This window comes from Somniosus microcephalus, chromosome 9 (assembly GCF_052327205.1).
Source record: "Somniosus microcephalus isolate GS21.2 chromosome 9, FLI_Smic_1.0, whole genome shotgun sequence".
NCBI classification, from domain to species: domain Eukaryota; kingdom Metazoa; phylum Chordata; class Chondrichthyes; order Squaliformes; family Somniosidae; genus Somniosus; species Somniosus microcephalus.
In genome coordinates, this window is record NC_140995.1 from 57,398,870 (window position 1) to 57,426,494 (window position 27,625).

At 42.4% G+C, this 27,625-nt stretch overlaps 1 protein-coding gene across 16 annotated transcripts in view; it reads left to right on the top strand.

Moving 5' to 3' along the window:
* Positions 1 to 27,625, top strand: part of rims1a (regulating synaptic membrane exocytosis 1a) — a 1,194,810-nt gene that overhangs the window by 917,337 nt on the left and 249,848 nt on the right. For 14 of the 16 annotated variants that reach the window (XM_085996611.1, XM_085996612.1, XM_085996617.1 and 11 more), the window contains 2 exons: positions 6,152 to 6,229; positions 24,693 to 24,755. In XM_085996611.1, the coding sequence (XP_085852737.1) occupies positions 6,152 to 6,229; positions 24,693 to 24,755 (141 nt within the window). The remainder of the gene's footprint in view (positions 1 to 6,151; positions 6,230 to 24,692; positions 24,756 to 27,625) is intronic. The other 2 variants (XM_085996615.1, XM_085996621.1) reach the window with 1 other exon arrangement.

Here is a 27,625-nt window from a genome sequence, read left to right on the forward strand (position 1 = left end):
GTGATACTGAGCTACACAAAGTCCCAGGCTCCATCCTTGGTCTGCACTTAGCTGATCTCAGTTGAGGCAGCATTAGTCAGGTCTCCCGCTCCCGATTGCTGTCTCTTTACCCCTGCTGGGAAGTATTTGTGTGTGTGTGGGCATCAGGTGAAGACGGAATGGGGGTGTAATGTTCAGAAGTTCAATAGCCTACTCACACTCACACTCACTGCCTAGCCTCACAAATTCAGAATGGCCATTTATTCGTCGCACCAATGAGTGGCTGGCACTTGTGAAACTGGAGCCTGGTGAGAGTCAATGGCAGGGAATTTCCGCGAGGTGCTCTTGATCTCCCATCATAACTCTGGCGGAAACCCTGCAGAAATGGCCTAAACAGGCTGCCAATCCAATCGCATCTGTTTCCCACTGGGCGATAGGGTTGCCAACTCTAGTTGGATGTAATCCAGGTGGTTTCATCACATGACCTCCTGCTTCCAATTGCCCTGCCCCCACACTCTCGCGATTGATTGCTCAACACGCCCATCCGCGCAGCGCACCGCCTTCACACACCAATTGGAAAGCAAACAGACTCTTCCTTACCCAATATGATGATTTATGACTGTCAGTCAAAGCCTTTTTTTCCCCATCTCCCAATATTTTTATAACTAATAAATGAAAGCGTTCAAAAAATGAAGAAAAACCGCACACTTTTTTATTGCCCCTATGATTTTTCTCCCAGGATTGCTAGCAGCAGTGTTCAGGAGATTAATCTTTAATTCCTGGAGACTCCAGGATGATCCTGGAGGGTTGGCAAAGCTACCGGATGGGTTAGGTTAAAATTACCCCAGCGCAATCAATTGACAGTAATTATCTAAAAGAATGATTGGAGCGCTGCTCGTTTACTGGGGTTTGATGGAAAAGCTGCAGTTCTGTGAACTGCTTCAATATTTAAACACCTTCGGCATTACCAAAGACTCAGTAACCATCAAGTATTCTGAAGCACAAATAAATAAAATCACTTTGCTTCTTACCTTGTCAAGAATCCCTACTGGTCACTTGACCATATGACCCAAGATAAAGCACAAAATTAAATTTGTTTCGCTTGTCACTTTTACTCTAGTTGAGGGAACTTTTGTGTATTTTTTTAGTTATTTCTTTTTCGGGATTGGGTACTGCACTCCGACCTTTCATCTTTGGAGGTGTGCCTTTGATTCCAGCTTTGTTTAATGGCACAACAGTCTCTCTTCCCTGCTTGCAGTGAATGTTTTCCATAAAATAGGTTTGGCAGCCTGAATCCAGGTCTGAGTAGGCTTGTATTTCAACACAAAGCATGAAATGGGACGATATTACACTGCTGTTGTAGGGATTGGTTTTCTGAGGTTGGGGTGATTATTACAGTCTGTATTCTTCATCTAGCCATCCTATCTTGGCCTGGAAGAGATTAATGCTGGCACTAAGTGCCCAAAATGCAAAACATTTTCCAGCTCTTAACACCCATCATCTTGACACCCACCATCTTGACACCCACCATCTTGACAATCACAACATTTTTTCCCTTGATATCTGAATCAATCCAGACTCAAACTTGGAAACAGCCCAGTGGATGCAGAATGAAGCAGTTGAGTTTAATTTCTCCTGCTCCTGGTGCAGAACTTAATGTACAGGAAGCACAGTTTGAGGACATGGGTGTGGGGGTCAGTGGGCACTGTTTGTTATTTGCACTGTACTAACAGGCTGATTCCACTGTATCTCTGCTCAAACAACAAGGTAAAGTGACTGCACATGTCACAAGGATTGAAAGCAGTGTTACGCTTCCCCCCTATATCATGATTTTGATTTTTTTTTAAATGGCACAAAAGCCACTCGGGTCCCCAAGCATATGCACATTTAAACAAAATAAATGAAAACATTAAAACAACACTACCAGCAGGGCTTCACTGATTAATACTCTTGAAATTCATTGGTCTGCCATTAATAGTTATTAGCATCTCTTCATTGCTTCCATGCAACAGAATTAATCAAAGGGATTATCCCTTGTTCAGCCTGTCTCAAATTTGACAGTGCATGTAATTTTCAAATCATAGGTCAGGTTTAATCTTCCAGATTCACATATGGTGGTACACACACAAATGTATTTTCTTTCTGTATTTTGCATAATGATGCCAAATCCTAATCCGAAATTATGGTAGGTAACTAGTAAAATAATCTGTGTTACAATAACGCTACAAAGCAGTATTATGAATTGTGCTTGAATTGGTTGGCCTGACTCAGGGCCAGTTGACTTCAGCATGAGGGTGCTAGAGAGGGGAAAAATCAAAAAGGTCCGATCCCCAGTCATTGAACAGCATCAGACTCAGTTGTGATGACTTCCCATAATCAAATAGACTGCTGACACCCATTGCCTAGGATCACTTATGAAGAGCAGGCTCTTAGATGAGGCACTGGAGGGCTGGCGACATTCCTTACCCAGCACCCTCCGGAGAGAAGGGGAGAAAATTATCAAAAACATTTCAAATAGGTATTTTACTTTGTGACAAGCATGCAAGTGGTATTTATTCCAAAAGCAATAAACTCTAGTCTCTTGGTAAGGGAGAGAAATTTCACTAGAGAAAAACAAAATATGCATTGAAAACAAAAGTAAATAATTTCTATGAATGCATTAATTACAACCTGTCACCATATTAAGGGCTGCTCTTCCTCCATGTTCTGTGGAGTATTTATTCTCCGTAGGCTGTGCTTGATCCTTGAACAGAGCAACTCAAAAGCTATGAGCATTTAAGAGATGTGTGGTTTCCTTTGAAAGGCAGCGTTTGGCCTTAATCTGAACAGGTGAAATGCATGGAAGCCATCCAGCACTTTCAGAGCACTGCACAAGGAAGCTGCCACGGTGCCTATACCTCCTCCCTCTTCTTCCACTCTCAGCTGCTTTAACTCGATCACTTTTACTCCGCTTTGCAAGTTTGACGGGAGGTACTTTGATGTTTTCTTGTATCGCTCAGCGGTAAACAGCCAACTGGAACGATGCCCCAGCTAGAGAGTGGTTTTGTAGCATGTGAGGGTGATGTGTTCGGACACAACACAGCAGTGCATCTACTGAAAAGAATGACTGGATGTCAAACAATGTCAAGCTAGTAATTCCCTTCTTATCCTTCTGTTTTCCTTGTTACTTGATCTCATCCTCTTTTCCCTCATATCTGTCACTTTTGGTCAGCCAGTGTTTTTGGTTTTTGTTACTAGCATGACCTAGTTTGACTAATCCAGGACCCAGACTTGCTCAAAAAGGTTACCAGTAGAACTGGTTTTCCTGAGACCTTTTTTTATTGCATAATCAATGGTTTCTTTTAATACTTATATTCTTGCCCAGCAAACTTTGAACACAAGATTAAATTCCCACTGGCTCACTCATACAATGAACAATCACACCTACATTCTTTCAATACAGACAAGACAGGTATCTACACAACATTAATGTATTTTAAGCACAGTTTATTTGAAGAAATGACAGTAACACTTACATTTGACAAAAAATATGGAACAGAATCTGATGTTAGGATAAGGGAAAACACAAATTTTCACAAAGAAAGTAAAGACTTGGATGGCCAGCACGCCTGCTTTCAAACTCTCTGAACCCTTTCAGCTAGTTCGCTTGTGTTTAAAGGAGCTACGTGCCATAATTAAAATGATTAAAACTGGTGCAGTGTGGGAGGCTTCTGAGATTGGGGCAGAGTGGTGGGACCCTGACTCTGTATCTAATTGGGCTGTAATTGACCTAGAGTACTTAATGCTGACACTGGGTGGCAGAAATAAAAGTGCTCCATTCCTCAACACTGACATCCTTCACCTCAATCAAATTTCAGAACAAAAAAGCTTTTAAATACCAGTAGTTCATTGTGCTGACCCTTCCTGAAATACCAGAGCCCTAACTAGGATCACTATATTGGAATCAAGATTCCAAGCAGTCTGATGTTATTTATAGACCCCTTAAAAAACAAATTCAGCTTCTCTGGTGGCTAAGCTGGTTAAGACAGTGAGTAGCTGAGTCATTTGAACCCAGAAGGATAGATGATTGATCCCCAGCCTCTGTTGACTTAACTGATTTGCATTGGGTTAACAGTAAACTGCAATTGGCTTTAGGATTCCTGAGTGAGAAAGGAGAAATTAGCAAGAAACCTGTTCCTGATCCCATTTGGGTAATTGGCTGGGTGTGTGTACATGTATGTGCATGTGTGCATACATGCATGTGTGTGCACGTGTGTACTTGTGTGTGCATGCTTGTGTATGTGATTGTGATTATGCGTGTGTGTGAATTGCAGGTGAGGACAGGATCAGGTTCAACTCTGATGCCCCATGGGTTGGAATGGCTGCTGACATTCATAGTCCAGGCTCTTATGATGAATGATGACTTGCGTGAGGTACTGAACAATGACTGGCACCCAGGGAACTGTACCCCAGCAAGGAGTCAATAACCCTGAATTTCCTTGTGATCTGAGGGGTGGGATGTTAAAGTGAGTGCAAAGTCTACAGCAAGGGAGGAAATGCCAGGTTTTGCGCCCAAAAGAGCATCTTTTGCCAGTTTTCGATGGAGCCTGTGGCAGGCACAACTTCTGTTTGTCTCACAAAAGGCCCGACGTCACAAGGAGACTTGACTTTAGCTTCTCTGCTCGAATACCCGCTCCACCACACATCATGTCTGAGGATTTTTGGGCCCAATGTGTTTAGGAGAGCAGGGAGGGAGAGAAATGAGCAGAGAAAGTTGGAGTTTTTTTTAAAAACAGCATTCCAGTAATTCATTTAGTTAGCTTTGATTTCTGACACATGGCTCTTTTAAAGGGAAATCACAGCTTTGCAGAGAATCTGCATTTCCCGTAAACTTATAACCCTAGTTAATTCATCTGCATAGTGTGTCAAAAATATTTGCCATATATATTGCATATGTATGAAGTAAAACCAGATCTGTGAGCATAGGTCCACAGACTCAACTCTCAGGCCCTTGATGCAGAGTTAGTATCTGCTCTGAAAGAGCTTGTGTGCCGCTGTTGAAGTAAAGCTTCAGTTGGCCATTTTTTTTTACACCATTTACACATTAGATGTATATTCTGAAGGACTTCAACAGTACCTGTACCACATTTCAATCTCACTTCATTCCTGTCAAGTCACCACTGTTTTCACTAGCATCACTCAGCTGATTCGCAATGGCGACAGCCATGGCAATTCCACAGATAAATGTATTTGAAACAAGATTAATCCTGAGCATGTGCTGGCAAATTGGTTAAAAATAAATGTGTAAATTCTCCGGTTTCTACCTGTGATACTGAGCAGGTGTGAAAAGTCAATGTCACCACTGTTTGCACAAGTACACGCTTCAAAAATAGTGCACAGGGCTCTGTGATGGCTCACTGGTTAGATGCACCATCTTGTGTGATTCTGTGTTATATAGACCAGGAAGGTCACATGTTTTATCCTTGGTCTGTGCAATGTTAGCTTATAGACAGGGCCATAGAAGGAGTGTAATAGGTGGCCTCACCATATATCAGACAAGCAGCACCATACATTTGCAGGAGATAACACAAAGACATACATCAGACAAACCATATCATACATGTGCAGGCGTTAACACAGATACATCAGACAAACCATATCATACATGTGCAGGTGTTAACACAGAGAGATACATCAGACAAGCCATATTATACATGTGCAGGAGATATCATAGACAGATGAATCAGACAAGCCATATCATATATCTGCACGAGATATCACAAAGACATACATCATACATGTGCAGGGGATAACACAGAGAGATGTATAAAACAAACACCAGCAGACATGTGCAGATTGCCAGCTTTCCCCCACTGTGTACTGAAACTTTAACTGACCTTTGAATCTATAACAATATACTGTAAATTTGAACAAAACATGCTCAGGATATTATGCTAAAAATGTTCAATAACAAGTGGATTTGCCATCACCATTTTCCAACTCTGGATCATTCTCACATGTGCAGAGTTATCATTCTAAGATCTAGATTAGGATAGTCTCCCTGTTACTTGTGTTTAGACACCTGGGGTACACTCCTAGTCAGCCATCTACCGCTAAGCCTATTCTGGCAGTTCCTGGCTCCCAGTCTCTATTTAACTTGTCTATGTATCTTCCTGTTTCATTGGTGGAACAGATGGTTTCACTCCCTAGATAGGAAACGACCTACTAGTCCCAGGATTCACATCCAGCATGCCTCTCCAGAGGATGACAGGTACTTACTAATTCAAAGAGTACATGAAATTTTATGTAAAACAATGTGTGCAGGCTCAATTGGAACAGTTAAGTATATTTCGTTCAATTAGTGTTTTCCAATAGCAAATATATTTGGTATTTCTAATGTTTTCAATATGATCCATAGTTATATTGCTTCCAATTTACATTCAGATTTTAGGTCTCCCAGTCTATTTTAGTGTATGGTACTATAAAGAGGAAATTTCACCATCAGAACCCAGTATAAAAATATCGAATGCAGATCACCTCAGCAGCATAGCAACTTAAAGGGGGAACTGAGTCCAAAAGGCATAAAAGAGCTGAATCTCTTACAGAACTGTTCTGATATATTGGGTGGGGGGGGTGGAATTTTAATCTTCTGACGAGCTGGGAGCGGGAAGTCTGGGTTTCCCCGCATGTTGTGGAGATTTAACTCCACAGCGTGCGTGTGATGTCAGTGAAGGTTCCCCTCCCGGAGTCAGCCTGATTGACAGGCTTGGCTTCTAGTCGGGTGGAGAATGCTGGAGAGGAGGCCGCAGCCCCAGGTAGGTCCAAGCCCTGATCCCGGGGAGGGGGTGGGGAAGTCCAATCCCCGACCCATGGGGGGTCCACCTCCGGGGGGGGTTTCGATCCCTGACCCCAGAGGGGGGGTGAAATCTGATCGCGGGGGAGAGGGTTGTATGGGAGGTGAGTGCCGATGGTGGGGGAGCTAGGGCAGGTCGGGGGGGGGGAGCACTCCCGCACCTCCGGGCCCACAAGGAGTGCTCACCGAGGCTGTCCTCACCTTGTTGCAGTTGCCGGGATTCCCGAACCCCAAGAATCACGGCCTGCCACAGTTAAACCTGCAAAGCAGGTTAAATCCAAGGCTTCCATCCTCATTAGCATATTTGAAGTGGCAACCCGCCTCCTGGCAACAGGTTAGCTGGCTGACCCCTGTCCCGCCTCTGTTAAAAGCTGAAGTGGGCAGGTTGAGGTCGGGATTCAGATTTTTAATACTTTAGCCTCCAACTCGACCCAAAGCCGCTCGTTTTTTGGGGGTTAAAATTCACCCCATGGTTTTTAATCCAAGGTTGTATGTTAATTGACCTCCTTACAGCATATGCCACAGTGACAGATTCAAGTCAGTGCCCCCAGTGATTTCATCACATGCTCTTGAAACAAAATTATTTAAAAAACACCAAGTTGGATTGACCAATCCACAAGGCAACTTGCATTGTTTATAATACAACATGACTATTTGATTTTTTAAGAGGGGTTATAGTCTCCATGACAAAATTGTGTGATGAACCCTTTTTCATTTCGTTAGACATTCCAAGATGTGATGCAAGACATAAAATCCATCTATGCATCATTTGCACGTGAATAATAAGGCACAGCTCCTGTTCATCTCCACAAAAAAAGGTTTTCTGGGCACTTTTCTGCATGGAGACTGTGGCCCATTAAAGGAGGTTGTATAGTGAGACTTGCCCTTTAATTTCAGATTCCTGTTAAAGCTGTTTTTTTTTGATTAACGTGATATGATCTTCCTAGCATCTGAATTTTTGTGGTATACAATAAACAGTTCCAATTGACACAATTCTATTCTCAAGTCAAACATGGATTAAAATGACCAAGCGGGAAAATTAATTTATTATTTGTTTCAGATGCACCTTTTTAAATCATAAAAGCTATTGTTCTGACGTACTGTACAACCATATTGAAAATTAAATCAATTTGCAATATTTTTTCATAATTATGGAGAAAATCATTCTTGTAGGAGGTAATTGGATTAGGAGATGGGTGGTTAGCGAAGAGAGGACTGAAGTAAGATCTGGTCCATATTAAGTGCCCCAGTACTTAGAGAGGTGACACAGCTTCATTATCTGATGTTTGCATCACAACATGTTTGTCACCCAGAGGCATTTATTCCATTGTCCATTTCGCTTGTGTGTTGTTTGTCTTTCTGTAGTCCATAACTTATAGTGATGCTTCTCTTAGTTTTCTATTCTATACCAGTGTTCTTCTCTGCAAATTCTAAATATTATTGTAATTCATGCACTGGCAGAGTATTTTTTTAAAATAAGGGTTAATTTGAATACTTTTGATGATGACACGTTGTAATTTTAATTGTGCTTCTGCCTGTCTTGGGCAATTGGTTACCACACTGGTCTTTCACCTCTGGGACTCTTGCGTTCGAGTCCAAGACAGACTGATTGGGTGACCGATCACATGCTCTTGGGCAGCTTTACCCAGTTCTCAGTGTGCATGGACCCACAGTACAACACTCCCCCTAAATTGGAAATCTCACTCAGAGAGGCTAAAGCATGGCTTATCTGAAATACTGAAAATGCCACACAGTTACAGGTGTTATTCTGAGACTGGGGTTGAGGCATGTTATTGGGGCAGAGTAGAGGAAGCTTTACTGTGCATCAAACTGTGCTGTACCTAATCTGGCAGTGCGTGATGCTGCCATTGATTGGGTTGCACACATATCCCCTCATCTTAGTAAACAAAATTCACCAATTACAAAAAAAAAATCCTTAAAAAGAACATTCACAGAGAACACCAAACAAAGCCCTTGATGGGAGTCATTTTTAGTTTTATTGTTGGGTGAAAATTGGGTGATAATGAATTGGCCGCCCGTCTTATAACCTGCCCGATTTTCTTTTCCATTGACTTTTCCGGAAAAGAAAATTGGAGGAGATGTAAAACGGGCAGCTGATAACAGTTAAAATGACCTCGATGTCCCTAAAGTACTGCGTTCCTTACTGGTTAGTAGTAGCCTCAATTCAGAGTCTCACTTTTTCTCTAGAGCTTACTTTCTTACTTTGCCAAACTCCGATCTTTCCTTCACTGCATGTGACTCTATTTTTCTCTCTCTCTTCTGTCTGGTTCCCCTCTTCCTCCCCACTTCATGTGTCTCGTTGATTGTTGTTGTGAAGAAGCAGGACGCTGGAGTCTGTCATTCCTAAACAGGACAGCAAAAACCATCTGAGTGCTAAACGCAAAGCAGCACAGAGGTATTTCAATGAGAGACTGCAGATTATAGACCAAATACAGTGGAAACAGAGCAAGAAATACATTACTGTTAAAATCTCACCTAGCAACAGATTGATGAGAGTAAAGCAATTTTGTTTTCTTCTTTATCTACAGTTTAAGTCTCAAGTGTAGGCAGGGATAATTTTGGGATCCGATAAATTACAATGCCTCAATCTTATCCTCCTAAGTATTTTTGTGATGTCTGTTACATTTGTTTTATTACATATTCCCATTACAGTGACTATCATCCTAACTGCAATATGTCATGGCTAAATGGTAGTTTAAAAAAGCTGCTGAATGGTTTAATGCTTTCATTTATGTATGATGTAGTATGGAGCTATACAGACCATGAAGGTCTCCGATTCAACCCTTGGCCTTTGCTGAGTTAGCAGTAGGACACTACGATTGTCCTCAGCTCCTCTGAGCTAGAGAGGGAAATAATCACCAGAGCTCCTGCTCCTAATTATTGACCCGGAATTTGCAGTGGGTAATAACAGCGAATGAACAGTGTTCACTGTTATTACCCCTTTGAAACTGACCGCAATGTCAGGATATAGCGCATGGGCATCCTAACATGGAAATCCTGAAGTTGCTGTCAGTCATTCACTGCCCCCTTCCCCCACCCCCCCCCCCCCCCCCCAGAGCTGGCAATCAGAGAAACTGAAGAAAACGTTGCCTTTTCTGCAGTAATATCGCTGTTAAATACCCCATTGAAAGTTAGACCCTTTTGGATTATGTGTAACTGGGGTTTTAACAGCGTATTGACTGCTAAACAAAGATTATGGCCCTGAAAAATTAATTTAAATTTTGTGGAGTGTCAAATTTATCCATTAAAAAAAAATTAAACATTTTTGTAAACTTTAAAAAAAAGTTTTAATTTTTTTAAGAGGTTTGTTCATCCTTATTTCCAGTTTGCCTTTACCCCATGTGAGAGCCCCAATCTTTGTTTTACTTTCTAACATTTTTAAAAAGTTAGAATCAAAGGAGCTTATTCACTTTCTGGTTCCCTGTCTGTGAGAATTCTGCGTTGTGATTGGCTGCCTAGACAGCTTGTTGATGTACAAGCTCACATTAACTTACACTGATTTCAACTTAATGTCGGGAAAGCTGAACTTCTCGCCACAGAGATGGTGAGATCTTTGTGGGAAGCTTACTTCGGGGCCAGTAACGAATATGCCTTTGCTTCGCTGCTGACTGCAAATTACAGGCCATTATCTGGTGGCCACTGTTGGAAAGTGAGCACATGTGGATATCAAGTGAGTACAGGATTGGGCTTGGCTTAGATGCCTTTCATGAATAAATAGTCGACCAACACACACAGTTTGTCTTTCACAGGAAGGGGTACCGAAGAATCGCAGATGCCCTGGAAAGGTACTCCAGCATTCGTTAGAATAAGGAAAATTTAAAAAACCAAAACATTTCAAGCTTGACAGTGCATCTGTGACACCTCCTCGCCACAGTCTTACACCAGAGATTGAGAAACAGATACTAAAATAACAAGAAAAAAAATACCAGATCACAGCTCATAAATTACTGTCCTAACTGGCACCTCTGAGTTGAGCAAGAAATGTTTAAAAAGCTATCAAATGTCCCTTTTAGAAAATGTGCTGCTATTTAAATATTAATGGGTCTAGAATAAGTAAAGGATTCTGTGGCAGTGGTGAATTACTGGACTTTACTTCAGTTGTGAGAAGGACTCCATAATTCAGTCACCCTGGAATAAAGGTTTTTCACAATGAAGTAAACACAGCAAACACCAATGCAATATCTTTACTTAATCCAATACAATATCCTCAATAAACCCAATACAATATCCTCATTAAATCAATGCAATATCCTCATTAAATCCAATCCAATATCCTCATTAAACCCAATACAATATCCTCATTAAACCCAATACAATATCCTCATTAAATCCAATGCAATATCCTCATTAAATCCAATACAATATCCTCATTAAACCCAATACAATATCCTCATTAAACCCAATACAATATCCTCAATAAACCCAATACAATATCCTCATTAAATCCAATACAATATCCTCAATAAACCCAATACAATATCCTCATTAAATCCAATGCAATATCCTCATTAAACCCAATACAATATCCTCATTAAATCCAATGCAATATCCTCATTAAATCCAATACAATATCCTCATTAAATCCAATACAATATCCTCATTAAACCCAATACAATATCCTCATTAAACCCAATACAATATCCTCAATAAACCCAATACAATATCCTCATTAAATCCAAAGCAATATCCTCATTAAACCCAATACAATATCCTCATTAAATCCAATGCAATATCCTCATTAAATCCAATGCAATATCCTCATTAAATCCAATACAATATCCTCAATAAACCCAATACAATATCCTCAATAAACCAATACAATATCCTCATTAAATCCAATGCAATATCCTCATTAAATCCAATACAATATCCTCATTAAATCCAATGCAATATCCTCAATAAACCCAATACAATATCCTCATAAAATCCAATGCAATATCCTCATTAAACCCAATACAATATCCTCATTAAACCCAATACAATATCCTCATTAAATCCAATACAATATCCTCATTAAACCCAATACAATATCCTCATTAAATCCAATACAATATCCTCAATAAACCCAATACAATATCCTCATTAAACCAATACAATATCCTCAATAAACCCAATACAATATCCTCAATAAACCCAATACAATATCCTCATTAAATCAATGCAATATCCTCATTAAATCAATCCAATATCCTCATTAAACCCAATACAATATCCTCATTAAACCCAATACAATATCCTCATTAAATCCAATGCAATATCCTCATTAAATCCAATACAATATCCTCATTAAACCCAATACAATATCCTCATTAAACCCAATACAATATCCTCAATAAACCCAATACAATATCCTCATTAAATCCAATACAATATCCTCAATAAACCCAATACAATATCCTCATTAAATCCAATGCAATATCCTCATTAAACCCGATACAATATCCTCATTAAATCCAATGCAATATCCTCATTAAATCCAATACAATATCCTCATTAAATCCAATACAATATCCTCATTAAACCCAATACAATATCCTCATTAAACCCAATACAATATCCTCAATAAACCCAATACAATATCCTCATTAAATCCAAAGCAATATCCTCATTAAACCCAATACAATATCCTCATTAAATCCAATGCAATATCCTCATTAAATCCAATACAATATCCTCAATAAACCCAATACAATATCCTCAATAAACCAATACAATATCCTCATTAAATCCAATGCAATATCCTCATTAAATCCAATACAATATCCTCATTAAATCCAATACAATATCCTCATTAAATCCAATGCAATATCCTCAATAAACCCAATACAATATCCTCATTAAACCCAATACAATATCCTCATTAAACCCAATACAATATCCTCATTAAATCCAATACAATATCCTCATTAAACCCAATACAATATCCTCATTAAATCCAATACAATATCCTCAATAAACCCAATACAATATCCTCATTAACCCCAATACAATATCCTCAATAAACCCAATACAATATCCTCATTAAATCCAATGCAATATCCTCATTAAATCCAATACAATATCCTCATTAAACCCAATACAATATCCTCATTAAACCCAATACAATATCCTCATTAAATCCAATACAATATCCTCATTAAATCCAATACAATATCCTCAATAAACCCAATACAATATCCTCATTAAATCCAATGCAATATCCTCATTAAACCCAATACAATATCCTCAATAAACCCAATACAATATCCTCATTAAACCCAATACAATATCCTCATTAAATCCAATGCAATATCCTCATTAAACCCAATACAATATCCTCATTAAATCCAATGCAATATCCTTACTAAATCTAGCTGTTCTATGATACAAAAAATCAGCAACTACACTCTCAGCAGGGAACCTTGCTCCACAGGAACATGAATTGGAGGTAGGCTTGTAGCATGGATTCTCCAAACTGTGATCCCATCCAGCAAGGATTACAGAATACACCAACAAAAAACATAAAGACCTGTACAGTGCTTTTAGTGTGGACTCCATTTGATGCCTGCATATCATTGTGTAACAGGAGCACAAAAGCCAAATGTCTTTCTAATTTGGTTAGAAGCAAAACTAATAATAGGTCTAGGGAGAACTCAAGTGTTGTCACCGTTTATCATTTCAGCAATAAGGCTGAATTCGTTGTCAGATATTTTACGTTAAGTTTGTTTAAATGATTTGAATTACTTTCTGTTAATGCTGGAACAGATTCATGAGGTTGCAGTGTTTTACTACTGTCCAATTATGTTATTTCATTTTCATTAGTTTTCATTACTCAACACAATTGAGATGCCTTTGGTATTTCTGCCCCCATGCTGTTCTGTCCTGTATTATATATGCAGTTTTCCTCTGTGTTAATCTATGTCTTTCAAATAAGATTTGATCAGAAATATTTGGTCACATTACTTTTCCTGTTAAAAATATATAAATGCAAGTTGTTGTTGTAATGTTTTTCTCTAGCCCTTCTTTGTATGAAGGTGCTAACTTATTCTGGAGACTCTTCCCACAAGCAGTGGTGGGTCTGTTGTACCTCACCCAAAAGAGGCAATTTTAACCCTGCCCACTTGGCAGAATGGTATGCAGTTAAAATTGCCCAGGGAACTGACTTGCTGCTCTCTCCATGCACGTTCCAATTTTAACCTGCTTTCCTGAGCAGGCATAAAAGACACCCACTGGAAACCGGCAGAATCCTTCTTTAAATATGTAGGTTGAGCTCCAGTTATGTCAATGGGGCCCAACTGCCATTTTAACCAGAGGCCTTGGGGGGGGACGGGAGCATTGTGGCTTTCCCATCAAGCCAACCTAGTGGGACACAGAGTCAGAGCCAGAAGAGGCCCTAGCAGTAAGTCATTTTACTTTTTTACTTTCCTTGTGGGGACAGGAGGAGAAAGTGCTCCTGCAGGCCCCGCAAGGCCTCTACTGCCCCACCCTGATTGTGAGCCCCTCCCTTATCTGAGAGGCAGAGACTTCCTTTTGACCCTGACATCAGCCTCCTGCTGCCTGACATTCAGCGCCCGCCTGTTGGTGCGTTACCGCTTCCCAACGATTTCGGGTGGGTGACTAACTAGGCCTATGCAGATGAGGCCCGATAGTTGAAATCTCCTGAGCCTCATGTTGCCGAGGTCGATTGATTTGAGCCCCAAGTTAAAATCGCAGCTTAAAGTGTCTAGTAGTTTTCATTTCTGAGACTGGGCACAGCTGATTTTTTTCCCCCTTCTCATTCACAGGTATCCTGAGGCCAATTGATTTGTTTCTGCTGACATTAACCTGAGATCGGCTAACTCAGCATAGGCCAGGGATCAAGCCTGGGACTTCCCATTCTTTATGGCTCAGTAATACACTCCATGATGCATTTATGTTACAGACCTATAATTTCTACTCCCCCCCCCGCCCCCCACCTTCGATTGGGGTACATATCCATTGGGATGGGACTCCCACCTGCCCCAGAGATACCCCTCTGATCTCGGCCATATTTCTGGCCTCAGGGCCACTTAGATATGGGATACCACTGGGGAGTTGTGCCGGTATGGGGGCTTTGGGACCTCCCACAGTGGGAGACTGGTGGCCAATGTATATATTTTTTAATCTTTAAAATTTTGCTGAACACGAATGGGCCGTGTGCGCAGCCGCAACACAAGCCCATTGTCAACTGTTACCTGGTAGTCGCCTCTGCTGATCTGTGAACACTGTACGTCGGGGCCATGAATTCTCTTCTGACAACTTTTAATAAGTGCAACATAGTATTAAAGTAACATGCTCTGAATACTTTGTGCCCCCCTCCCCCTACTGATCGGACATGCTTTTTAAAAAGGGGTGCACCGGGGTCTGACACAGCAGTACCCAGCTGGGGGCTTCCTGTAGCCCATTGTGCAGCAATTTACAATCAGGACAGCCACTCTAGGCTGCAAGCACCTCGTCCCCATACATCACCAAGCACCCCACATGGCAAGCCTTGTAAGGAAAAATTGGAGTCCCTTAGGACTGTCTCTTCAAAAGTTCGAAGCTGACTCCATATTGGGAACAGTTATAATTTTATTAAGCATAAGTGAGATAATACATTACAGTACAGGTACACTATCCCTTATCCGAAAGCCTTGGGACCAGCTGAGTTTCGGTTTTCGGAATTTTTCGGATTTCAGAAGGTATTATTATAAGACTGGGAAATTTGTATTTAATATAAATTTTAAAAGTTCAGGCTACCTCTTGCGACTGTTCCGTGTCTCATTCCCCTTCCTGCTTCTCTGGAAAGCCGGATATCGGCTGACTCCTACTAAGCTGGCCCGCAAATCGGGTCGGGGGTCGGGTGGGGGGGGGAAAAAGAATATCGGACGGGCCGCAGTTCAGGTCGGGGGGGGGAGAAAAGAATATCGGACGGGCCGCGGTTCGGGTCGGGGGGGAGAAAAGAATATCGGACGGGCCGCGGTTCGGGTCGGGTCGGGTGGGGGGGGAGAAAAGAATATCGCGGGGGTCGGGTCGGGTGTGGGGGGGAGAAAAGAATATCGGACGGGCCCTTGCAGCTATCGGACGGGCCGCTGTATTGTTGGGTTCACTCTCCCTGTACCTCCTTCACACTGCCCGGCTCGGCCTGCAATCTCCTACCCAGGAGGGAACTCTGTGACCCTCTGCCCTGCTCAGCGTAAGTCGTGCGCCACTCTGGTCATGTCGTGCGCACGACTTACGCTGAACGAAAAAACTTTCGGTTTTTAGAGGTTTTCGGTTTTCGGAAGTTCGGATAAAGGATAGTCTACCTGTATTTGAGCAGCAGTTTAGAAAGTACAATTAAGAATCATATTACCCATTATAACTGTCCTTTGGATAGTAGCTGTGGCCCATTCCTTGTTCCTTCTACTCGCATATACGTTTACACCCATCCAGATCGGTGCCCTTCCTGATCCTTCTACCCTGAGAATGACCCAAGCCCACTAGGATATACCCCAAGAACCGGATCTACAGAAAGATCTATCCAATCATGTTTCTCCCATACCCCCCATTCTACCCAATCAGGAGCCCGGCATAGCACAGGCCTTATCTGAGCACAAGCTTTTTCTGTTTCCATGGTAATGACGTAATCCAGGATCTTGGTGACAACGGGTTCTAATTAGAGTCTGGTTTTTAACATGCTTTAACCTAATTCTAGCAGAAATAAGACCAAATTAATACAAACTTTAATAAAAACTATAAACTGGCAATCTTAGAATTAAACTATGGTCTAGCAGATCTTAATACTGAAAATTAGTAAAAGGAATTTAGTTGGTTATGTCCAATAGCTCACTTTCCCACATGGAAGAATGAGATAAGAGATAAGGCCAAGACTGATCGGAATCTCCCTGTTCTCTTCCCTAGCTTTCTAGCAAAGACAAGGGCAATTCAGCCATAAGCAAGGCCATCCATGATGCACCCCAGCATCTGCAAGCTGTGGGTTTTGCAGACAGCCATTCTAACAAAAAGTTTGGGGTCATTTAACTCTTGCAATGCCTGATCCCTTAAAATACCCACAAAAGCCCATATTCTTACAGTCGCCGCCTTGAGAGGGAGCAGCTATCTCCAAGCCATCACTCAATCCTATTTCTTATCCTCCTGCAGAAGGGCCATTAATTCTGAGTTTTAGCACGTCAACTAAATACATACATTTCAAGCAACAGATCATGGTACAGACAAAGAAAATCATAATACATTGTACAGAAAGCTACAGTTTACAATATCATCAGTAAATCATGGACTTAAAAGATTCTCCAGCTCTCCCTTTACCTGTATCCATTTTGTGAATAATTCTTATTAAGTATTATTTCTCCCTAACACTCAATTTTCCCAATTCAAATTCTATGTCCTTCTCCACTTCAATTTCAATCCTTCTGACAGGTAGCAATTTGTTCAACTCTATCCTGATTGTTTCATTAATTAGATAGTTTCTCGATGGCGTGTATGTCAGTGCCTTGGTGATTTAAAAAGTGGTCTCACTCTGCTGAGCCACATTAACCATTTCATGTTGTGCTGTTGTCAACTATCTGAGCATGTCTGAGACTCGTTCTTCAGTGCTAATTCACCCTGCATTTCTGCATGCTAGTTGCCTCACACGTAACAAATCACATTTGCACACACACCCCGTTATCCCAATATCATGCCACACATGGCATCTGATACAAGCCATTCTAGGGCTTTCAGGTAATCTTATCAAAAGATCGGGTGGGGGGGGGTGGTTGCGGTGTCTGGAGATCTTTGCTTATCTCTCACCCGATGTCTCAGGTAGTGGCCAGGCTGTCAGATGCAGTTTTTGTAAAATGTTCATAGGCAAGGACACAAACGTCTCCAAGAGAAAGCTATCAATTTACTATTCTTACCTACACTATCCTGACTTCCACTAGAATGTACGTTGATACCAGATCGATATCTTTTGGTGAATTGCGCCCAGGTGATTTATTTCAGTTCAACAAGAAAATTAGTTCAGAACAATTCCCATTTGGTGGTGTAATTTTCCTGTTTCTATCTTATATCCTCAATCACGTCCTCTCATTCAATTTTACACAATGATTACCATTTATTACCATTTTATCTCATTCATGAGCCCTGGAGGAACTTTACTGTCCAATACAATATTCTCATAATATCTTTCAATAAATCAAACGTTCCCAGTTATTATTTGGTTTGTTTATTCTTTATTTTAGAGGACCTTTTATTTCCTAAAAATAACCCACTATATTGTGCCTGAGTCCATTTTACCATTTCGAAATGATCCCAAATCCAAATAGCAGTGCTGTTAGACTGACAGGTCTGACACTGTTCAATTTAATTTCCCCCCCAAACTTACTTTCTTGATACACAGGAATTGACAGGGCCATCTAGACTGCTTTTCACCAGTTTCTTTTAATGAAAATTTGATTATCCCTTTAAACTTCAGGTAGATTTTCCCTTCTCAAGTGCTTGAAACAGCAACTCGTATCAATTTTATTTTTTTATCAATTTATCTGATCAATTCCAATTAAAAAAACAAGTGATACCCAGGCTCGGTGGTCTTACAAGGCAGTTTCACATTAAAGACATCTTCCGATTAGGCACTTTTCAGCCTTCCGGACTCAATATCGAGTTCAACAATTTCAGATCATAACCTCGGCCCCTATTACTTTTTTACTTATAATTTTTTCCACCCCTTTGTTTTGGGTCTTCCTTCCGCCCCCCCTCCTTTCCTTTTGTTTCTCTCTCCCACCTGGCAGCTGTCTCTTACCCTGCCAGTACACTTCACACCTAATCTCAGCTGCCTTTTGTCTCCACCGGCCTATTACCATCTCGTCAGGTTTCGAATACCTTTTATTGTCTCTTTTACTTCTTTTGTTCGATCACAGCCCTGCCTTCGATCTATTTTATTTTCTTTCCAGTTTTGAAAAAGGGTTTTGACCCGAAACGTCAACTCAAATTTCTCTCTACGGATGTTGCCTGGCCTGCTGAGTTTTTCCAGCATTTTCTGTTGTTATTTCGGATTTCCAGCATCTGCAGTATTTTGCTATCGTACTAGTGCTTGCACTTAGTTTGGAGGTTACATCCATATCTCCCCTTCTCGAGCACTCTATCTCATAACAAATCACCCTGAATGGGTTAAGGCCAAGTCTTTGAAAGGCAAAGCCTTTAGTCCAAATCGTCACCATGCTGTGACATTTGATTTCTGCAGATAGGTTCTTAAATTCTTAAAACTGGTGGATCTCTTGCTATGCTATCAATATTCATGTGGTCTGGAAAGCCATGGTCACCTGTTTAAAAGCAAAACAGAGAATCCATTGTGGCTCTGCTTAGAGCCCAAGGGATTAATTTGTCAAATCGTAATTTCCTTATGTCATTTTAGAAACACAAAATTTAATTGCCCAACATATAAATTTACAGTCAGCAATACAAAAGTTGTTGTGGTGAATTTTAAAAAGTTGTCAGCAGAAAGGATTAACTTCTTTGTATGTTTATATCGTCAGACGCAATTGCGTCATTTCACGGAAATTTTAAAACTTTCCCGATCGAAGAAGAACCAAACGGCATTTTACGTTCTTTCCAAGTCTTTGTACCTTTTAAAATCTGTACAAAAATGTTATCCTTAGGAACTTAAAAAAAAATCCTCATCAGGGAAGACAGCATTTTAGTATGTTTTTTAAAGAGGTTTCCAAACCCAAGATTTTCCAGTACAACTAAGATGATTAAACAAGCAGAATTACCTCAAATGTCCCAAAATTCCAATTCAAATCATTAAACATTTAAGAAATTCAAAACCATCAGTTTTCATATGTGACAGTCTCATGTCCGGAACTAGAGACTTCTACATAATTTACAACAACCAGAACTTCACTGTGGCTCCAATGAAAGTCAGGTTTTTACAATTTACTGTAATAGGTTAGCTAACCTCAATTATTTCAAATTAATTCAGACCAATATTTCATTAACTAAAACATAATACAGAACAGATAAAATAATCAAAGTAGCACGTGCTTACAAAAAAAGTAAATGACATCATCTTGGTCTTTCTCCAGGTGGCTTTCCAAATGACTGTAAAGATACTGAATATAACTGGAGAAAAAAATAGTTTTCACATTTAAGCAAAACCTTCATAACATTCTTACACAAAAGGGAAAAGAGGGCAGAGCCTCCCACAGCTTGTGGGCTCCAAGACATTCAGACAGGCTTTCTAAAGGGAAATAGGTTGAAAGCAAAAGAACTTGTAACAATAGAAAACGGACAGAATTTTTAACTTTTCTCCGTCTTTATTCCATCATAGATTAATTTAGTGCTTTTTCTGTCAACACAATTTACAATTTCTGATACTAAAACAAAATACTGTGGATGCTGGAAATCTGAAATAAAAACAGAAAGTTATGGAGATAATCAGCAGGTCAGGCAGCATCTGTGGAGAGAGAAACAGAGTTCAGATCGATGATCTTTCATCAGTTCTGATGAAAGGTCATCGACCTGAAATGTTAACTCTGTTTCTCTCTCCACAGATGCTAACCCAACCGAATGGGCTGCGCACCCAAAACAAATCAACGGGAACATTGGTTAGCATACAGCTTAGCTCACCATTCCAGATTTCTAGCTGCTGGCATTCCTTTTCCCAATCGTTTTTTAGCTGCTGGCATTCTTTTTCCCCTCTATTTCATCTCTGATAGTTGTTATTACTTATGTCCCCACGCTGCACGCTAACGTTGGCTGCATAGTGTAACAACTGCCTGCCTGTATCTAATTGATTATCCCCAGAGCTATTTGGCTCTGGATCCAGTCTGTTGCCTTTTGATACGAGTCCCCTTCTGGTGTGCTCAAAAACGTCAATAAATCTTTCACACACAACTTCTCAAACTTCTTTGCTGCTAAATTCGGCTCCTTAGCTCCCGTTTTTTCGGTGCTATGGGTGCTGATTCGGGTCCAAAATGGCTTCTAGTGAAGGCCGCGCCGGATGCCAATTTGGTTAGATTGTTAGCGCGGCTGCCGGGAGGGGCGCCGGAAGTATGCAGAGTCCGCAGATCATGACGTCAATCACCGTGATGCCAGCGCTGCCATTTCAACCTCAATGCCCTCTCTTAACCTCGGACTACTGAACATGCATTCAGCAGCAGGAAGTATCCCCCACCAGCGCTATTTAAAGGGATCATCAAGTGCTTTCAGGTTAGTTGCTGATTGATTCCTACTGGCTCTTAGTGAGTTTGTACAAGTGTTTGGTGGTCTGTTATCTTATTTGAAGTTGTCGAGCTGCTCTGGGCTTATAAGGCCCAGCTTCGGATTGTACCACGTCGGCATTGGCGGCAGCAATCAGGGCTGACAGGCAAAAGCAAGGGCACTGGCAGAGTGGCAGAGGTGGGAGGATGAATGCTGTCATCCTGAGAGAGGACAGCAGTTTCGTGCTCCACGGAGCCACTGCCACTCCCCTTGGGCAATCTGTTGAAGGACTGATTGCTGTGACACACTGCAAGCCCCTTTCAGCACTGACAACCACAGCCATGATAGCAGCTGCCTGTGCTAACGTGGCAACTAGCTGAACTTGCATGACTTCAGTCTGAGCTTCCTCTGCAGCACTCAGACATTGGGTGGCTTGTGATTGTGCTGCAACAGAAGCTGTAACATCGGCCATCAGATGTTGCATCATGGTTGGGTCCACAAGTGCGCTAATGGATTATCCCACCACTTCCCTATGCAAGGTTGGTGTTGGACACCTCCATGCTCCTTGACATTGCATTCAGGCTTTCTGCCAGGCCTTCCAATGCACCAACTATTTCGTTGTGCTTACCCATCAGCATTCTTCTGTAGGCCGTCCCATCAATGTCCTCATCTGAGTCTTCTGCAGCAGAACTCATGTGCAACTTCGCCCTCTGGTGATCTGGCACCTGCATTACCATTCTCCCCCCCCCACCCCGGCTGCAGCCCACTCGTGCCCAGTGACTCACACGTGCAGATTCTGCCTCTATGCTACCCTCTAAAGTATGCGCAGTGTCAGTGTCTGAGCTGGTGGTTGGGAGTGTGAAATCGAGTGACGGTGCTATCTTCAGCATCACTGCCTTCTTCCTCTTGAAGTTCCTGCTCCTCCACCACTGCCTGACCTGGTTGGAGTTCTTGGCTATCTGAAAGGAGAAAGGCAGAAGGGTAGGGTTGTGGTGACAGGGGGCTGGGGGGAGCAAGATGTGCATGCTTAAACCATCAGCAGCTTGTCAGTGAGAAGAGATTGTGGGATGTGAGAAGGAGGATACCGTCATCTTGCAGTGTTTTGGCCGCGCCGCTCACCACGGGCTCAACAATGGCCGCTCCAATGATCTCCAGCACCATCTCTTCCACTAGGGTAAAGTCATGCAGGCGTGCCTGTCTCCCTGTGGGTAGCCCCTGCTGCCTGTGGTTATGAGCCACCTTGTCCTGCAGCAGAGAGGGAAAAGTGTCTGTGAATATGATGCAAGGGCTGGAATTTCTCTGTTCAAAGGTTCGAAGCTGACTCCATATTGGTAACAGTTATGATTTTATTTAAGCATAAGTTTGAGCAGCAGTTTACAAAGTACAATTAAGAATCATGTGGCCCGTTATAACTGTCCTTTGGGTAGTAGCTGTGGCCCATTCCTCGTTCCTTCTACTCGCATATGCGTTTACACCAGTCTAGATCGGTGCCCTTCCTGACCCATCTACCCTGAGAATGACCCAAGCCCACTAGGATATACCCCAAGAACCGGAACTACAGAAAGATCTATCCAATCATGTGTATCTCATACCCCCCATTCTACCCAATCAGGAGCCTGGTACAGTCTGTGGCCAGCACAGGCCTTGGGCCTTCCCTTATCTGAGCACAAGCTTTTTCTGTTTCTATGGTGATGACGTAACCCAGGGCCTTGGTGACAACGGGTTCTAATTAGAGTCTGGTTTTTAAAATGCTTTAACCTAACTATCAGAAATAAGACCAAATTAATACAAACTTAATAAAAAATATAAACTGGCAATCTTAGAATTAATCTACAGTCTAGCAGATCTTAATACTGAAAATTAGTAAAAGGAATTTAGTTGGTTATGTTCCGATGGCTCACTTTCCTACATACAAGAACCAGATAAGAGATCAGGCCAAGCGAGATTGGAGCCTCCCTGTTCTCTTCCCCAGCCTTTCTAGCGAAAACAGCGGCAATTCAGCCATAAACAAGGTTATCCATGACACACCCCGGCACCTGCAAGCTGTGGATTCTGCAGAACAGCCGTTCTAACAAAAAGCTTAGGGTCATTTAACTCTTGAAATGTCTGATCCCTCAAAAACCCATATTCTTACAGTCTCCATAAGGGTAAAATATGTGTCTTTAAAAAAAAGAAATGTTTTGGCCATATATGTTTTAAAAGACAGGTACTTTACAGAAGTACTCCCTCTTGGACTGTCCTTCCATTTAAGTAAATCTCTCCAATACAGAAATTTTCTCCAAGTAGATTAATTTTTTAAAAGTCATGCAAAATGGGTTTATTGACATAAACATAGTATTCAGCAGAGCAGCAGTGTGTATTTAGATTCAAACAGATCTCGATCTCTACTGTTTCAAAAATATTGGTTAACAAAAGTGATCAGGCTTATGTAAGTAAATGATGTTGCCGAATTTATAATTTATTGTGGTTTTAAATATTCTTATGAGGCTAATATTTAAAAATGGATATGGCCATTTTGAGCTTTACTCTGGTTGTTCTTTTAAACAGCGTTGATGCGCTGAAGCAGTGCTTTATGTTGTGGGGCGCAATCAAAACCAATGACTTGCTTTAGCGCCACGATCAGGAATGGTGCACCATGGAATAAAGGGACATGGATCTGTGGCTGCAATTCCCCACACAGTGAGCTTCCGATTTCAATCCTCCTACTGTGGGAAGTTAGCAAGTGGCGAGCAGGCACTTTTCCACAGGAACAGCAATAAACTGTGCGACTACTGGTTCTGTTTCATTTCATCTTAATAAGGCCCTTTCACTTGGGATAACAGCAAGTTTGAGCAAGATTTTTATTAATCTATGAAGCAAGCCAATAGTTACATAGCTATTTCAGCAGAAGGAATTCTAAAACTCTGCTCCAATATAATATTTAATATTTTCCAGACAAATTATTCCTGTTACAACAAACTTGTGTTGAGAGAGTTCTTCTCATGTGGTCATGTTAATCAGTAAAACGACTCATTTTATTTTGTATTTACTCTCTTCCCTTCCCCACCCATATTAAATGTGAGGGATGGTTTTGCAAAAAATTTGCTCCCACTATTACCGATTGAGAGTTTGGGCATGCACTCCTCACTGGGAGCCCAATTATGAAAAATGATCCTGCTAATGTGTTGTTAGGTGATTTCAGTTTGTTGCAAACAGCAAATTCGAAGATCTAGCGCTCCCGGTGCAGAGCCTTGTGCGATAAGAGCGCTTCTCAAGAATTCTGGGTGCAAATCTTCAAATTCACGACTCGCATGGTTTCCTATCCATTAACGTGAATAACTAGAAGGTTGTGTAGATTGCAGATTGAGTGTACTGAGCTCCAGCCCAAATCTCTGATGTACCCTCCTATTGCAGAATGCTTGAGGGTGGGAGCACTAAGTCATAACATACCCCTGCTGTTAAAGACTTGATTATTTTATTAACAATTCAATGTTATATATAGCTTTATAACAGAAATCATTCAACAAAATTAAATTATAGTTTGTGTTGTTGACATTTTGTCTAATTACTAAGCCTGGTGTTGTATCTAACATGTTGCATCATTATTATGCTGTTAGTTGTAATATTTTAATCCCAACAGATTTGGGTTTTCTTCTGTTTCATTATTCATTCATTCTATTTTCTCCCCTGTATTCCTTTTTTTCTTTTATTTTCGGATCATATTCAGGACCTTGGAGAGGTCTGGAAACCACAAGCAGGGGAGAAAAAGCGCTGCATCTGGGACTGAAAGGTAGGACAGAAGTTGACCAATGCTGTTCACATCACAGTCCGAATACATTCTCTCACTGAAAACAATGGAGGGCTTCAGAAAGCAGCTAATCTCCACCACCCCCCCCACCCCCAATCACCATCACCTCCCCAAGATGGTTGAACCTTCACATGTCCGATGATGATCCTGTTGTTTTCAGTGGAGACGGGAGTACCAATGGAACTCACAGCTTGATTTACACTAATAAGTTTAAGAACTATTTTTAAAGTATGAAGCTAAAAAAAGGAACTCCACAATATCTATCGCAAACAGTCGAGGGGTTATAAATGGTCCTCGCTTTCTTTGGCATAATTTTTCTCTTAATCCTAAATCCTACATTCAGTGTACTGATGTATCTTTCCATTTGAAAGAAGGCTTATTTTTCTAGTCGAGCAATTTGCATAATGTTACTCGAATATAATTTAGTAACAGCTGAATAGCAGGTACCTAATGGAGGTCTGTGTAATATGACAGAGAGTCATCAGAAGTGTTTCGAGGATGGTATCAAGTCTTGAACCAAGGAGTTGAGAAATGAGGCTAAGTAGAGTGCCACTTAGCACACTGAATGCCGACTTAGATCATGAAGAGACAATAGAGGGAGGCAAATTTGGCATGAAAGCCAGGGGAAGGTGAAAATTGAAATGGTATAAGAATATTCTGTAGATGAACCTCAAAAACAGATTGAACAAACAGGCTGAACTGGCTTTTCTCATTCTTACATGCCTGTATTCTTGTGTAGTCATGGGTGAGCAATGGCCAGCCTCACAAGTGCCAATAAAAATTCTTGCTACGTTGGTGAGCGCTCATAACCATGAGCTACCTAGTACATCTATAAAAGAAACTATAAAAACAGTAGGGGTGATTCTGTGATCCTGAGCTCCCACAGCGAGCCATTCTTGAAGGGAGCTCGGATTGCAGGTAGCGCTGCAACACTCTGCACCATTGAGCGCTGAATCACTGAATAACTTGGTGTTCCTTATTGATATGTGAGATACGAGTAATACTGAAATCAGTGAATTGAACTCACTCATTTTGCATGTCCTATTGATTTATAGCACGAGTATGAAGGTATCCTAAACAGCATCACAGTTATGACAGCTCATGGGAGTGGCAAGACTTGTATGCACTTGTGAGGCTCACCATTTACTGCATTGCTTGTGCATAAACTAGTTTGTAATAGATTAAAATATGCTTCACACACCGTTCTGGTACTCTCTATGCACCACACAGACCTCCATGAAAGGATGTTTTATAACAATGTTCCATGTTTACATTCCAGCAGTTTACATTACAGTTTAAATATTTCTGGGGGGTGGGAAAATATAGCATTCTCCCTGGTGAGGCAATGTTTCAGCCAAACTTCTGGTGTCCTTAGTACGCACCAGCCATTGCCATGCAAAACAAGGGTGTGTATATCCCTCCCATTCCCTCCCCTTCCTCCCATCCCCTCACTCACCTCCCCTCCCTCCACATCCCTCCCTCACTTCTCTCCCCTCCCCTCCCAACACTGCCCACCTCCCCTCCATCCCATCCCCGCCCTCCCATCCCCTCCGCTCCCATCTCATCCCCTCCTAGCCCATCCCCCACTACCCTCCCTCCCAACCCCGCCCCTCCCCTCGCACCCCCTCCCCATCCTCACATCACTTCCCTCCCTCACCTCCCCACCCCTTCCCTCCCTCACCACCCACCCCTCACCTCTCACCCCACCCCTACTCCCCTCCCTCACCTCCTTGCACCTTCCTCCCCTCCCTCTCCCCTCCACCCTTCTTCATCCCCTCCCTTTTCCCCTCTCCCCTTCTCCCTCCCTGTCCTCTCCCTCTCCTCGCTCTGTCCCTCTCGCCCACCCCTCCTTCATTCTCTTCTGCCCTGTCCTCCCTCTCCTCCCTCCCACTCTCTTCTCCCCTCTCTCTCTCCCTCACACCCCTCCCCTTCCCCCTCCCTCCCTTCCTTCTCCCCATCCCCCTCCCTCCCTTCTCCCCATCCCCCTCCCTCCCTTCTCCCCACCCCCCTCCCTCCCTTCTCCCCATCCCCCTCCCTTCTCCCCATCCCCAATCCCCTCCTCGTCTCCTCCCTCTCCCTTCCTGCTCCCTTTACCCCTCCCTCCACACCTCTCCCTCCACACCTCTCCCCTGCCTCTACTCCCTCTAACCCTCCCTCACCCTCTCCCTCCTTTCTTGCCCCCTCCTCCTCCCTCTTCCCCCTCCCTCCTCTCCTTTCCCTTCCTGCCCTTTCCCCCTCCCTTCCCCTCCCTCCCGTCCCTCACCCTCCCTCCCTCCCTTCGTTCTCCTCCTCCCTCACTTCCCACTACCCCTCCCTCACTTCCCCCCTTCACTCCCCCCTTTCTCTTCCCCCTCCCTCCCCTCCTTCTTCCCCCTCCCTCCCCTCCTTCTTCCCCCTCCCTCCCCTCCTTCCCCCTCCCTCCCCTCCTTCTTCCCCCTCCCTCCCCTCCTTCTTCCCTTTCCTGCCCTCTCCCCCACCCTCCAGTTCCATAACCTCCCTTCCTTCCCCTTCTCCTCCCTATCCCCTCCCTCCCCTCCCTATCCCCTCCCTCCCCTCCCCATCCTCTCCCTCCCCTCTCTATCCCCTCCCTCCCCCCCATCCCCTCCCTCCCTTCCCTATCACCTCTCTCCTCTCCCTCTCCCCCTCTCTTCTCTCCCCTCCCTGTCCCCCTCTCTCTCCTCCCTCTCTTTCTCCCCTCTCCGCTCTCCCTCTCCAGCTCCCTCCCCTCACCACTTTGTGCTGCTCTGCCTTTAGCTTTGCAAAAATGGCATCTTGCTGCCTAGCTCACCATTGCAATGCATTGAATGGCGTGAAGTTGCTGTATTTGCGTGGTAGATTCGAACTAAACTCAC